Source organism: Callorhinus ursinus, unplaced genomic scaffold (assembly GCF_003265705.2).
Source record: "Callorhinus ursinus isolate GAN/ISIS: 27379988/994484 unplaced genomic scaffold, GSC_fseal_2.0 scaffold12, whole genome shotgun sequence".
In the NCBI taxonomy this organism is placed as follows: domain Eukaryota; kingdom Metazoa; phylum Chordata; class Mammalia; order Carnivora; family Otariidae; genus Callorhinus; species Callorhinus ursinus.
In genome coordinates, this window is record NW_027397074.1 from 71,215,489 (window position 1) to 71,231,212 (window position 15,724).

At 50.7% G+C, this 15,724-nt stretch overlaps 1 protein-coding gene across 4 annotated transcripts in view; it reads right to left on the bottom strand.

The window, feature by feature from the left end:
* Window positions 1–15,724, bottom strand: part of PLXNA4 (plexin A4) — a 573,332-nt gene that overhangs the window by 340,040 nt on the left and 217,568 nt on the right. For all 4 annotated transcript variants that reach the window (XM_073899215.1, XM_073899214.1, XM_025854986.2 and 1 more), the window contains one exon: window positions 4,889–5,071. In XM_073899215.1, the coding sequence (XP_073755316.1) occupies window positions 4,889–5,071 (183 nt within the window). The remainder of the gene's footprint in view (window positions 1–4,888; window positions 5,072–15,724) is intronic.

A 15,724-nucleotide genomic window follows, 5' to 3' on the forward strand; every position in this document is an offset into this window, starting at 1 on the left:
GCAAAACCAGCAGTGGGAACTGCAGAAACAACGTGGCAAAACAATCAAACAAAACTGCTTTGATGGTCTTTTTCCACAATGGAAACTGTCCAGCATTGATTCTTCCATATTTCTTTTCCTTCCTGCTTCAGTGTCTAACCACATGCAAACCAGCCAGCAGCTCTGTTTGAAGAGACCCATAACAGAGCACACTGAACAAATCCTACATCAGGTAATGCAGCTCTGCTCTAATCTCAGGGTCCTGGGGCAAGTTAATTTCCAACATTACATCTCCATTTGATTTTGTGATGCCTTCACCCATTTGGAGTCCTATCTATGGCATTTTTTAAAGTTGATTCAAATTTCCAGTGAGCATTAAGAATTCTCAGATACAGTTAGGAAATTGCAAAGCAGGAGCTACTCATCTCTAATGTGACATTGCTCTGTGACTTGAGCATTTTACACACACACACACACACACACACACACAGACACAACATCCATTCCTGAGAACTTATGGTCAGAATGATACAGACCCAGGTGGGTCTCCCTCTACCCTACTCCACTTCTGTTTGGTTGCCCTTCTGGACCCGTGGTCAGGATGTAGGGGAACACAAGCTAATCGATTTCAAAATAGGCTCAAGGAAAAAAAATTAGGCAGATTATGTTAATGTGCATAATAATTGCCAGTAAGTATGATTTTTAGGGCATCCACTCCTGTTGACTCTCCATGCTGAAACATACTGGTAAGGCTTGGTGTGTCACACACGTGGGTACATACCCTAACACAAGCCATGAGTCAGATCAGCCCGAATTCTGCTTAACTAGTATCCACAAAGTGCTCCGCCCCTTAGGTGTGAACAGTTTAACCGAGCTAAACACTCGGGAATGATGCGATCACAAAATGAAAGGAGCAATCACACCTCAAGTGGGAGTTTATGATGTTTTGGCTCACAATGAACATTAGTCTCTCCCACCAATGTCAGGTGGTAACTCACGGCTAAACAACAGCCACACAATACGATCACTTAGTGGTAGGAATGTGAGAGGCAAGGAGAGAGGGTTCCGGCCAAAATAGTTACACAAAGAGATTTTTGTCCATCTGAGGCAGCAACTGGCATCATTACCCCAACTTGGGACAAAGATTTTCAGGTTTATACGGACACCCTAGAGCAGATCGGGATGGTGTTTGCCTTAAGATTTTTTTTTTTATTCTAACCTGGAGTGGAAATTTTAACAGTGTGGGTTATTTCTAAGTTCCTAAGTACTTCCTGATGACTGTAGCATTTATATGCCACATATAAAATAATGCTGTTTCTTAACAGCACTCGCCTATAACGCTGGCCATGGAAAAGCTGCCGATACTAGCCATAACACACACACACACACACACACACACACACACACACGGGCACGCACGCATCAGAAAACACAAAAGACATCCAAATTGGCACTTTCCTCACCTCCTTTCCCTCTGCCTCATGTGATGTAGGCACTAAAGGAGTGAAATTATGGTCATCAGAGGCAAGGTTGCAAATGATGAGGACCCACAACTTTCAAACAAAAGGAAAAGTCAGTAATTTCGAGGGCAGCCTATGGATCGCTACAGTCTAGCTCCCAGACCCCGGAAACACACAGCAAACCCCCAAGCCCTCCCATCCACCCTCCCCACGAGTCCCTTGTCATATGGCAAAGAACTCTGCGTGGCCCTTGATACACACAGGAGATTATTACAGGGCTCAGAGAAGACAACTCTGTAATTACGGCTACAGTATGATTTGCGTTATTCTCACCCCCTGGTTTCAGCAGCTCACAAAATTTCCCGCAACATCCTCTTGCAGCCCCAAAGCATTTCACGGCTGGGCCTCTGCCCAAAAGGTGAATGTGGTCTGATAGCCTCTGGGAAAAGCAATACAGAGTGCTGGCAAGGAAAGGGGAGTGGTGCTCAGCGAGCAGGGGCGGTGGGAAATTCTATTGTTCCGAAAAAAAATAAATAAACTGGCCAGTCTTGCTTTTTATTATTTCAAACAACTGGCTCGGTGGCCCAGCCTTCCTTTCCCAACTCAGACCGTCCCCTGGGCCAGCGGTGCCGAGTCTGTAGCAGCCATTGCCGGGCTCCTGCGAAACTATTAAAAAGGCTGCCACTCCGAGCTCATAGCGCAGAAAGTTTGGCTGCCCCGACAGCCCGGCTTTCCCCAGGAGGGCCGCTGGCTCATTCCCCCTCACATGACCCTCTGTTCTTACCTCTCAAATGTGTATGCTTCACCAATCTCACCATTGCTCTGGAAATTAAATGGAATATCCCCAGGTGGCTGAAACAGAACTGTTCTGATATAAACTCCCCAATGGAAAAAAAAAATGGGAAATGCCAGCCCGAGGTTTATAAAGCCTCAAGCCTCCTGGTCAGGTGATGCCTGTCGTTGCTGGCCCGGCTGACCTCTGGGGACACTTGAAGGCAAGGCTTTGCCTGCAGCCTGCCCTGTGAGCATTGTCTCTGTGCCCTGTGCATGCCCAGACTCCGGGATGTGTCCCCAGCCCACTGTCACAGAGATGTGCTGCACTCTGACCTCCCCATCAGGGGCCAGGCTTCCACAGGTGCAAGACAGTCAGCCCCCACTGACCTCAGTCCACCCTCTGACCAACAGCACACATTTGCAAGTTGACTGTCTTGGGTTTACGATGCAGCCATGGCCAGGAAACACGTCTCTTTTTCTCCCCCAAGAGAAAATAACTGTCTGTTCTGTTATGTGCACTGAACTTTCAATGTTTATTTCACTGACACCAGCTCAGACAACGACCAAAAAGAAAAGAAAAGAAAAGCCTCCTACAGGATCCACTTACTCAGTCTTGCTAGCAAGTAAATGATCCTAAGGCACAGGGTAGGAAGTTCAGTGGGTGCGAATCTTCTAGCGCACTGGGGTAAGTTACTTCTCCAATGCACTGAGCTTGGGCTCACTAGAGAAAAGAGTGAAGGTACCCCACATTGTCTTGCTTACTTTTTACTCTCCATAGTGGCTCCATAGGGCCAGGCAAAGCAGGTCAACAGACATCTCATTGTACGAACTACATATGGGAATGCCTTCGGTATTTAGAACTCACTTTTTTAGCAAACCAAACTTACTGAATCATAATAAAGAATGAAATCATCTGAGCATCCAACAGAAACACCCTTGAGGCCCATGCTCCAAAGCCTGGGTTTTTCCCTCCTCTGTTTATACTGAGGCTTATCCGACACAATTTCAGCCAGTTTGGATGCCTGACTCCCAGCTCACGGGAAGCTGGAAGCCACGGACAGAGGGAGGAGGAGAGAGCGGGGTCAGCCCAGGCTCCTGACAGCAGCTGGAGGTGACGAGCCACAGTGTGCACTAGATGGAGAGGCAGGAGGCGGCCCCACCCAGACAGGAGTTGCGCCAGGACGACATACCTACGGGTCACACACGACACCTTCTGGGGCATCCACGAGGTTCGTGAGCCAAAATCACCGCAAGACTCCAAGGCAGCAACAAAACGTTTGCTTGGGTTTAATAGAGTCTTCTCAGAGAGGCAGGAAACTATGAAATATAGTTCTTAAAGCCATGTAGATGGTGGTCTCATGCATCGTGCCCTTGACATATGAGGCCGTACTCTACAGAGTCACAGTTAGCTCTCTGGGCAGTACCAGATGGTGGCACACAGCCCGCACTAGCCTCCTGGTGCCTCATGGCATTTCACCAGCACAGGCTTCCTCTTCTAGATACTACCCATGTCACTACTCCCCATACATCCCCCACCTCACACATACCTCCCCCCCCACCCCGTACGCTCACACTCCAGCCCCACTGCCTATTCCAAGAGATGTAGAATTTAAAGAAAGAAATATGGCCGGGCTGTTACATAGTAGGATGGGAGAGTAGGCAAAGTCTTCTAGATTTGCTGAGAATATGTCCCCTTGACCACGTGCAGCTGATACCCGGAAACACAGCAAAGGGAAAGTAGAGCTCAAAGTTGTCTCAGATCGGGCAGTGCCCAATGTGGAATCACACAATATCCAGAGAATTCTGAGGGAAGCCTAAATTAGACAAGCAGGAGTTCTACGTGGATTCACCAGTATTTCCCTGAGACCAGACTGAAGTGCAATTATCAGCTAACACAAAACAGGAGGTACGGCGTAGTCTTAGAAAGGCTTTGGATACCATCAAGCGGGGGGGGCTCTCTCAGACACCAGCTCCAAGTCACTGAGATGAGAAGTCTGAGCAGAGGTGGGTGAGAGAAGAGTCTTGGATGGAAGGGTACCCCCAACACTGCTGATGGGCCAATATCACCCAGTACCCCGAGGCCAGCAAGCTCTGGAGGACAAGGAGGAAAAGCTCCCGTCCCAGATCACACCATTCTACTCCACCTCAAGTAATTTCTATGCCCCCACAATACCCACAGTTTCCTCATCCCACGATCTGACACAGCCCCATTATCAACTCCAGCAGGTCCTGCACTTTCCTCCATCTGTTTCCCTGCACAGATTCCAGATGGATGCACTAGTCAAAAGGACTGAAGCAAGAGGAACACATACATAACTTGCCCCTGCCCACCTTCCCCAACCACCCCAGCCTTAGAAAGCCTTTGCATTAGGGCACAAACCCAAGCTGGACAGAGCACACCATTTAGGGTAGCCTCGTGAGGCTGGGGCAACTCCTCCACGTGCACACCAGCCCCAGGGAAGAGGTGCATCTGCACGCTCACCCACAGTAACCCTCCGTACAAAGGCAGAGAAGGGACAGGGTATCATTCATGACCTCAAGAGTGACATATCTCCTTAGCTCAAACTTGTATCACTTGCCCACCAGGGCCAAAGTAGTAAAACATGAAATCATATCCATCCCAGTGGGGACAGATGGCCTTCAGAATAACCAAAATGATTGCACCTCATTCCTACCTTCTTCAGCTTGCCACTTTTGGTGCCCACGAAGGCCAGAGAGTGATTCTTGTAGACGTATGCGATGACAGAAGTCATGCGATCCCTGTCCTCTGTGAAGACGGGAATGCCGCGCACCATCTCAGACACGCCCAGGGGGGCATTCATATCCAGGCCACAGAAATTATCATCGATGGTTAAGAGCTGAAAATTAAAAAGGAGAAAAATTAGGAAGGAACATCAGGGCAATAAGCAGAAGTACCGAGTCAGGGAGCTACAGGGCTAGAAGAATCCTTTTTTACATGAAAAACTCAGATCCAGAGAAACTAGGTAACCTGTCAACAGTCAACCTAAGCAGGTGGCGGGACCATGGCAAAAAAACGCAGATCCTGAGAGTCTCTTTCCTCTCCTGGCCTCCGTGGTCTCTCTGCCCCACCTCCAACCCCTTCCAGGTGCCATCTTCGTAGCTTAGATTGTCCATCATCACCATCACACCAGCAAGCACTGGGCCAGCACCCATGAGCGTGGGCTCCAGACAGCTCTACTTAGGAATAAGAGGGAATATGGCCTCCATACCTAGAACTTACTAAATCGAGCAGACACACAGATGAGGACTCAAGAGCATAGAACAGAAAACTGGAAACATTAACACGTGAGTGACAATACCATGACAGAGGCATGTGCAGACAATCAGTTGGGGAGAGAAAGATAGGAGAAGTGGAATGTTCACGAATGAACTCAACAAGCCACAGAGGTGCCTCATGATGCCCCATCTCAGGCTCCCTGCTTTTTAAAATACGTTTAACATTCCTTCAGCCTTTCCTAACATTGTATTCCCTAAAAATGACTGGAACACCTATGAGCCTTCCTTAAAGAGAATATCCCCTGGATACCCTGTTTCCTGACTCCTGGACAATTCCAGGAGTCAGGGAACCAACAGCAAAAACCTTTGGACCATTTTCCCCACAGTGATTCGGCTGAATCTCTCCCTGTTTTATTCCAGGCTCCCAGATTCCCCTGTGAGCACAGGGTCACAGCTGGGTTCTGTCCCACTGAGGAGTGAAGAAGACCTTGCCACGGCTGGCATGGAGCCCCCAGCACTCCCACTGAGCAGCTCTAGTGTGGTACAGACTTCTCTGAAGGCTCTAGGAACCTACGCTGGCTTTTCCCCTCCTTCTCAGAAGAACTGTGTGGCCTTAGAAGAGTTATTCCGTCTTCCCATGCTTTTATTTTCCACTCTATAAAGATGAAGGAAACAAGCCCTGCTTTTTGATGGGTTTCCATAAAGCCTATAGAGCTCACGCCTGTAAACGTCTTTGGACTTCGCAGAAAAAGGAGTGAAATAAAATCCAAGGTGTCACTTTTTTAAAGGCTTCAATCCAGCCAAAGGAAAAGGCATCTGGAGAACCAGCAGGCAGGCTCTTGCCAGCGGAGCTGTGTGAAAGTGGCCAACTCGGAGCTTTCCAGGGACTCAGGGGGCCCCTCGGCTCCCTCCCAGGATGGGGGGGCGGCAACAAGGACTGTCCATCTCAGGAAAGACAATGTGCTGAGCATCTAAAACCTCTCTCTGACCTCTCTCCTCTTTCTTATCATGGGGGCAGCTGGGGCAGAGCTGGGCAGAGCTGGGCAGAGCTGGGCAGAGCTGGGGCAGGCCACGGGCAGAGCAGAGGTCTGCACCACGCCTTTGATCTCCTCTGGCCTTTCTTGCGTAGTCTGGTCCGATAGCCCAGGCCAAACACAACCCCTAACTCCTCCCCCTGCCCAAAGAAACAATATAGAAGTCAAAGTTAGGAGGGAGCTTTCAAGGTCTAGTCTGATCTTTATGGTTCTTTCCTAAAATGAGATGGGTGAGGAGACCGGTGGTGGAGGGCAAAAGGGATAGAAAGAAAAGAAAGAGGAAAAACCCAGATAAAGGAGAACGGTGCCTTCTCCCTGCCAGACATAATAGCAGCGTGACCCGCCAGGCATGCCAAGGGCAGCCTAGGGCATGCTGGGAATCCTCATGGCCTTGCATGTTCCTGCCTCCACTTCATAGGGAGTTCTCATCCCTGACTTTCTTGGCCCTAAGCTGTGCCACAGGGATTCTGCCGTTATGATCCATTTTCCAAGTAGATGAGGCTGGAAGATTATCCACACAGCACAAGGAGAAACTGAGGCAGGGAGCAAGGCAAGCCACGTTTGACATTCTCCCACCACCCTTAGCACAAACACGTGCCTCACTGACATGGGGAGCCTTAGGCTGCTTAGCCCCCAGAATTACATTTCCGAGTGACCAGTTACCAAATACCATTCTTCCCCTTGGCTGGGCAGAACACAAACCAATAAATAAATAATCGCTTACCAAAGAGTGTAAGCGTTTGGCCAATTGCAGCATTAAATCGTGGTTTGCTCAGAGGCAGCAAGTCTCTGCCACTCGGACAACTTGAGCAGCAAGGGGCCCAAGGAGGAATGTTTTCACTGGGAGGAAGCGAGGACAGCTCAGCCTGGCGGCCTGGTGGCCAGGGCTCTGCTCGTCTTTGGCTCAGGACGGCTCCCTGAGAGGCCCAGGCAGGAGGCAGGCAATCTGCTCACCTGTGCCCGACAGTCATCCCCCACACTGCCTACCTCATGGTGTTGTCATCAGGCTCAAATAAGGCCAAGGCTGCAGCTGGGGTTCCTAACGTGGCATTGGGATTCCAGGGACAATGCTGGCTTTCTCCCGAGCCTCCCTCCCACCATGTATCGGTTTCTCCCTCTAAACAGGGCTCCAGGTGATAAAGGTGTGATTAAGGCCTTGAACCAGGTGCAGTCCAGGTCCACATGGATGCTCAGGTCCCCCAGCTGTGGCCTGAGAGGGTCTTACTCTTTGTTTCCTCAAAGCAGGTGCAATGGGGTGGGGTGGAATTTTTAACACTGAAGTAGCAGAAAAAACACAGGACTCAGGTTCACATGGCAGCCCACTTCCCAACTATACAACTTGGCATAGGCACCTCCTGTTCTCTGAGCTTTACTTGCCTTGACGGTAAAACAGTAAGACCGGACTGTCACGAGGGCCAGGTGAGAAAGCAGGTGTGAAGACACTGGCTAACCTGGAAAGCACTTTTCAATTTGAGGTGATATTTCATATTCATTTTTTTAATGGGAATCCTGCCCAGAACGGGGGTAGGATGGCTACAGGGAGTGTCCCTAGCATGGCTCCTGACCGGAGCAGGCTCCCTAAGGACACCGCCATGCCGGGTCTGAGCTGTAGCCCGAGGGCAATTAGAGCACCAGGGTGGGGGGGACCCCATAGGGACCACAGACCGGGGGGTGGGGGGGGCTGAGATGGAAGGAGCAGATGCCAGAGCCGTGTGCGCCCTGGAAGGAAAGGCTAATTGGTGAAAGCCTTCGACAGTTGAGGGCTGGCGTGGATTCCAGAACACTCTGGGCAATGGAGGAGGAAAGTGTCCGCCCTTGCCCTGGCCCAGCTCTCCCCTGGGCCCCATTAACAGCCAGATTAGAGCGGCAGCCAGAGGAGCCAGGAGTGGACTGCACCCCAGCGTAATCAGAAGCGCAGCCACACCTCTCCCTCGGCTGCTCCACAGACGCACACAAATGAGCTTTGGCCATTGTTATAAAGCTTATTTGTTAGACAGCAACTTCATGCTCACCAAGGACAAAATAAGGTTCTATGCCATGGGAATCTATGTGGTGCCTACCTGGGCAACCCTGTGAACAGACAGGGTTCTGTTAAAGCCTTAGACAGGGCTACAGCCTTCTGCCCCAATCAGGAAGATCCCAAATCCGCTCTCCACAAATGTCCTCATGATTGCATGGCTTATAAATTAAGACCTGTGATCCACTAGATTCTAGGGACTGTGAGCTCAAGGACAGGACGATGTTTTAGGTGTCTTTGTACCCTTAGCTTAGTTCCTGGTTCGTAGTAGGTTAAGACATATGTGTTAAAGGGATGGATGCATGGATGGATGCATGGATGGATGCATGGATGGATGCATGGATGGGTGCATGGATGGATGGATGGATGGATGCATGGATGGATGCATGGATGCATGGATGGATGGATGGATGGATGGATGCATGGATGGATGGATGGATGCATGCATGGATGGATGGATGGATGCATGGATGGATGCATGGATGGATGGATGGATGCATGCATGGATGGATGGATGGATGCATGCATGGATGGATGGATGGATGCATGGATGGATGCATGGATGGATGCATGGATGGATGGATGGATGCATGCATGGATGGATGCATGGATGGATGGATGGATGCATGGATGGATGGATGGATGGATGMATGGATGGATGCATGGATGGAWGSATGGATGAGTAAATGGAAGCCCAACTTTCACAGTAGTTAACACTATGGAACTAGAATCAGAATGTCTTGGTTTGAACCCCAACTCTACCACAATGCTGTGTGACCTTGGGCAAGGTATCTAACCTCTCTGTGCCTCAGCTTATCATTGGTAGAAGGGGGATAATATTATGAGTATATACTTCCTAGTGTTGTGGTAAGGATTAAATGATTTATTGCATGTAGAACACTGTCTGGCACTTAGGGCTATAGGAGTGTTTGCCCTTACTGTTTGTCAGGAGTGTTCGCTCTTACTGTTTGTCATCCTTAGACAATTCTGACAACCTTTGTGAGTCTTATGTTTTGGGGGAAATTCATGGTATCTACAGTGTTCCCACAATCAAAGCGCCTAATGTCATCAAGATGAAATAGCAAAAGGGGAACTTCCTAAAGATCTATAAGGCCTATGGAGGCTGAAGGAGGGAACAGAGGTATGGGGTAAGATCCAGAACATTTAGCGCTCTTCATTAGGAATGCAAATTCTCGAACCAACCCCGGATCTACTGGATCAGGAACTCTGGGAGTGAGGCTCAGGGATCTGCATCTTAACACCTTCCCAGGTAGGTGACGTAGCCATTCACCATGTTTGAGAAGCACTGGCCTGGGACCCCACCGCCCGCTGAGGTCCCTTCCTTGCTGAGGGCACCACAGCCCAGGTGGGCGCAGGAAGACAGCCTAGCAGCTCCGGAGCGGGGCCCGCCAGGCCGGAGGCAGAGGCTCCCCGGCGGCCTCCCGAGCGGCGGCGGCCGAGGTGGTGTGGAGAGCCGGAGCTGACACTCCAAATTACAATCTAATAGCTTACCGTGCTTCCCTCGCGCTCGACGGCAAAGGTTACCGTGCAATTACGCGTTGCCACATACAAATGACAGAGCAGTTACGGTTACTTTACCAATTACGGGGAAATTGCTCCCACTCTGTAGAGAGACTGGCACTCTGCAAAGCTCTATCATCTCCATGGAAAGGGGGTTTTAATTCTGCCGGCATCCTTCCTCCAGCTCCCTCCCCAGGCTCCCGGGGCAGAGCTGCAAAGCAGTCACCCGAGGACCCCAGAGGTGTCCGGTGGTCTCTGGGGAGACTCTGAAGAGGACAGAGGAAGACAGAGGACCTGGGAGACAGCGGGGGTGGGGGGTGTCTCGTCGGGAGCTCCTCGGTACTGCCTCCAGCCCCGTGCCCTGGTGACAGACTCATAAGGAAACCTTGTCACCCTGACACCTGTGCCAAGCCACCTGGAAGGCCTCCGGTGATGAGGCGGGTGGGGACCTGGTCCTGAAACTGCTTCTCACTCCGGCTAGCGCGGCCCCTGGCCTGGTTTCTGCGGGCACCTCCCCTCCCCGTGGGGCTGTCTCAGCCCCGCCCTCAGATGCCCACCTTTGCAGAGGCCCCACATGGAGTCCTTATTATGGGAAGGTCAGTACTAGGACAGAGCTCAGTGATCCAAACGTGGTGCTAATGAGGCCAAGGTCACCAGGTCCATCCCCCTGTGGGCCAATTAGCTCAGCTCGAGGACGTGACCTCTTTCATAGCCACAGGCCGGCCCCCTTACCCCAGGCATTGGCTGTTTACAAATATCCCGAATTGATCCCAAAGAGGCCAACCAGGTAAGCCAGCGGGGACGGATGACAGATGCCGCCAACTCCTCCAAATGGGGATGCAGCGGCCAACTGTTCTGGGTCGGCAGCAGTAACCTTGAGCCCGGGATAGAAAATATGAAGTCAGACGTGGTCCTCCCTCGCTCTCTGGGCAGCTCCTGGTCCAGCAAAGAGAGGAGTCCTTCCATCTGGGAGCAAACCAGCTCTCCCACCTTTCCTAAATGCAAAAGTAGTACCTAGCCTCATGCAGAGGAGTCCTGGGCACCCCAGGCTCACCCCCAGCACTGGAAGCCCAGACCATCACACAGGGGGAGAAGGTACCAGAGACTTGCCCAAGTTTACCCACTGAAGACCCTTTAGTTGGGTCTTTTTCCATCAAATTTTGGTATCTTAGGCTATGGGAACACCTGTCTCTATGAGGGGAAACTGAGGCAGTAAATGAAAACAACACTATTTACTGTTCCTCACTTTTAATATGCTTAAGAACATGTAGGAAGGAACAAGTAAACAAAAGCCTAGGTGAGGACCCAAAAATATACAGATGGAAACGTCTCATCTGTTTCTGCTGCTTTCCCGGTGGGGGAGACAGACCTGGGCCACGACTTGGACAAGGCCATCCATGTCCTGCCTCAGTTGTACACACAGTGCTGGAGGTACAGTGGGCACAGGGAAGCAGCAGGGCTTCGCAGGAGAGGTGCTGTCCGGGCTCAGCTCGGAGCGCTCCATCCAGCACAGAGCACGGCCACTCTTTCACACCTCGGTGGTCTCAGAGAAGGCAAGTAAGTCAATATCTTAGAATCCAACAGCCCCCTTTTACAGAAGGGGAAATAGAGGTCTACAGAGCAAAATGACCCCCTTGGGATCCACTGATGAGAAAATGGTACCAGAACCCCATTTCCCCATCTGGAGGGAAAAAAATGATCTTACATAGGGGCTTCCTCCAGGGTGGCTAAAGGGTGGCCCCAAGAAGCTATTCCAGGTCAGAGACTACTCAGGGAAGACTCTCTGCCTCTACTTCTCCTGCCACCCAGGATGAGGGCTCTGCCTTTCTGGAGCCTCTAGAAGCAATGAACTCTCCCCTACAGAGAAGGCCACTGGCCTATCATCACAACAGCACTTCCTCCCTTCCTGGGTCTGTTGGTCCCAAAGAAAAGCAAGGGCTGAAGTTTTGAAAAGGAACATAAGTTAGGAGAAAAAGAGGAGGGACGCCCGTGAGGTGCTTGCTCATGTGGAAAAGAAAAGGTCTTGGATTCTTCATGCTCAGCAGCCCTAAATTCTTCCCATTAATTAATTACATTTACACACACACACACACACACACACACACACACACACATGCGCATCACAAAAGCTGACCACAGCAGACTTCCACAGGAAATGGGGAATCAATGAATTATGCACATGGGATTTCTTTTTAAAGGGAGATATTGATCAGATAAGCCGAAGTAGCTCATGTCCAAATACAGACTTCAATTGTAAAGCTCTGCAGTACAAGCAGGTAATAATCACCCACTTATTGGGGGCCACAGCTCAAATATGACCACTGACCCCTAAGGTGTTAATAAATGCAACAGGGGCTGATACCCACGGCACATCCACCCCTTGAGATGACTCTGAGCACCCTCTGACTGCAGGGGCAGAAGCAAGCAGACAGAATGCTCGGGCAGGTGGAAACATCTTGAGGAGGCTTTGGTAGGCTTTGGTTTATTTACCTTTTACCAAAAGCTTCTTACTCCATAAAATAGTCCATGTGCCTGAGTGCTCATTTCTGAAACAAAAAAAGCAATCCCCAAAACTGGACTACGTGACCCACCAATTGCTTTACTGTCCTCCATTAAATTTCCTTTCTCTTTTCTGAGTTCTAACCCTCCCCTGAAGGTCTGCCCATGGCCCATGCTGACCTTGCAGGTTGAACTCTCTTGAGAGCCAGGTAAGTCCTTATAGCAGTTGAAGGCCGGCCCTCACACCCCGGCTGGGAGCACAGATGTCGGAAATGGAATGAGGGAATGAGGTCTCATCCACTTCGTTACTAATGCACTATCTCAGAATGATTCCTGTATTGAGTCTTTTTCAGTGAGATTGTAGGAGAAATGAACATGTACGGGAGACAGAGAAGGAAGCCAGCAAATCACAGTCACAGTAACTTAGACAAAACTGCTACGGAAGGGGCTTCGTGAGAGATGTCTCAGGGTTGGAAGAACAACTCAACATATCACACCAAGATTTCCAAGAGTCAAGTGCCCTGTTTCTGAGAGTCTTAAAGGGGTGGGTACTAAAATATAGGACAGAAGGTCATCATGCTGTAGGAGTTCTGTGTGTGTATTGGCTTCTGAGGCAAAAATTCACTGGATTAATGCACTTAACTAGCTATGAATCCATGGAAGTGATTTGCTAAAAGCAACGCTTATTTTGGTACTCATTTTACTATTTCTATGTGTGTTTGAGACTCTCTGTGCCCAATCCCACCAGATAGCTAAGTGGTCTTTCACTCATCATCATCATAAGCTCTCCTTCTAATAGGAAGCTAATGCCACTATTTTGAGCTCTTTCCCCAGGAGCGAGGCATTAGGCCAAGCACACTCTTTGCAGGCCTGGAGGTAACCACAGGCAGCTGTAGGAATGTACCCGTCCTAGGAATTGCTGAGCGCAGCCCGCAAAGAGTAGCTCCAACCCAGCACAGGACCCTGGGGGTTGAACTCGTGACCTTCTCCTCATTAGCTCAGCTGCTGAGACAGGCCCGTGATACCATGATCAGAGCAAGAGAACCAGGACCCCCACTCCACTGGCCCAGTTCTGCAGATGGCTACCATGCTGAGGCTAGTCCAGTAGCTGAGCCTAGGGACCCTAGGGAAACACCAGGGACGGCTTCTCAGCATTGGGAACTGTCCCAAGCCCAACCCTGTTGGGTGCTGCTTCTGTCCATTTGTACCTTAGCTTCAAAGGTGCCCAGTGGCTACCTGCCAAGGGCAAAGAGGTTCCACACTGCCCATCAATCCCACATTCCCACTCCCCTCCCAGGCTACTGCAGACTGCCTCAGTGCCCCCAGAGCTGTAATTGGAACAGGGCACGCCACGATGATTAAGTTTGTGTGTTTTCTGGCAGGCTCTGGGAGGCAGTGGCTCCGCTGGCCAGGCTGAATTATGGGGTCGGCCATTCCCTTGTTAGTGGGAATAAATTTTATTAGCCCCACTCTCGTGGCCGTGCATCTTCCCCTCTTGCTCCTCAGGCCCGTGTGTGAGTCTGGATAATGTTGCCTGCATGCAGGATAAATCAGCCAAACAAATCCCATTATATTTTGTAACACTGACAGAGACACGGTAATGACACTGAGACGGGGAAAGATGCGGGCTTTCTTCTCCCGTGGCTCCCGTTTCATCTACGTGGACAGCCTGTGGGGCCCCCAGTCCACCAGGGGAAGACAGGTACATGGAGAGGCCAAAGGGGAAACTCCCCTAGTTGTCTTTTTGCCTTCTCTCCACAAACTTTGTTAATGAAAAGAAGCAAGCACCCTGCACCGATGTGCAGTCACTCCCTTCTGCCTTGCAAAAACCGAGGGACCCCTGAAGGTAACAGCAGGGAGGGTCTGGCTTGAAATGTAGCCTCTCCTTCGAATGCCTTCAGTTAGCATTCATAACGTGTGCCGGATGGACAGGCAGGCGAACAGGGCACATTCCAGGCCTATGGAATGAAACATCTGGGTTAAGCAGAGCCCAAATCTCTCCAATGCAGATACTGGTGAGGAAAAAAATAAAAGTCTGACATCCTAGCCGTGTTATTAAATCCCTTTCTGTCCCATCAGGTGGTTCTTACAACCCAAGGAGAATATACAGGTCAGGCCATGAAATGTTGAAGCGTCTTACAAACACAAGGTGTTCTGTGTCTCTCATTACTTATTAATGTCTATGTATTTCTCTTTCGTTAGGAGTCTCAACACGCTTTATGAAAGGGATATTGTTTTTATCACCTCCTTCCTGAAGATGAAATGTGTAATTCAAAGCAAAAGGGAAGCTGCTCACCAGCCCAGCGACATCTCACGACCAGGGACTGGCTGCAACCCAGAGGCCCGAACTCTCTAGCCAGAATCCCAGCCAAGAGGCCACCCTGTGAGGATGACAGGACTTGAAGGAAAGGCCCAGAATGCAGAGCTGGACCATGACGTCTGGCTGGTCTGCGTGCTCACTGAACGAGAGGCCCGGCTGCCGATGTTGGCTGGGCTACCACACACCGTGTGGGACGTGTGTGTGCGTGCGCGCGTGTGCACGTGAGAGGGACCTCGCTGCATCAGCTGCTCCACGTAGTGTGTGGGTGGAGGAGAATACATCACAGAAAGAGGGGGAAGAGGAACTTAGGAGATGAGCGTAAGCTCGATAGCGGACCACAGCAGGGAGAGCAGCAGAGACAGGGCTGAGGGGCCTCTGGGGTCTCCTGGCATATGTCTGGGTTAAAATTCTGCATGTGGGACTCCTGGGTCCCATCACTCTCCCTGCTGACTCATCAGGCTCCAGCGTGGCATTCTGGGGGGGCCATATCCCCTCGTCTGGCCCAGCACACCAACCAAGGCTCAGCCATCATCCTGTACCTCAAAGCACCACGTGTACTTAGCTGGGATATGACTGTCATTGCAAACGCTGCTGGCTGAAAAGAGGGAGGTGGATGGCCTTCTCAATGGCGTACCCAGAAGAGAAGCCAAATCCAGGGGAGAGACGGAAAACTTGGTTCTATAAAGACTGGGGTTGCAGTATGGCAGGCCCCCAAATGCCAAATGTGAAGCCTGGAGTACTGGGTCAACGGGCTGTTGGGGGGTGAGTGCCGGGGCCAATGAGAAAGGAGAGGTGTGGCATGAGCTCTCCCTGTGACTTGAGTTTGGTGGACCTGGGTGTGTGTGTGTGTGTGTGTGTGTGTGTGTGTGTGTGTGTGTGTGTG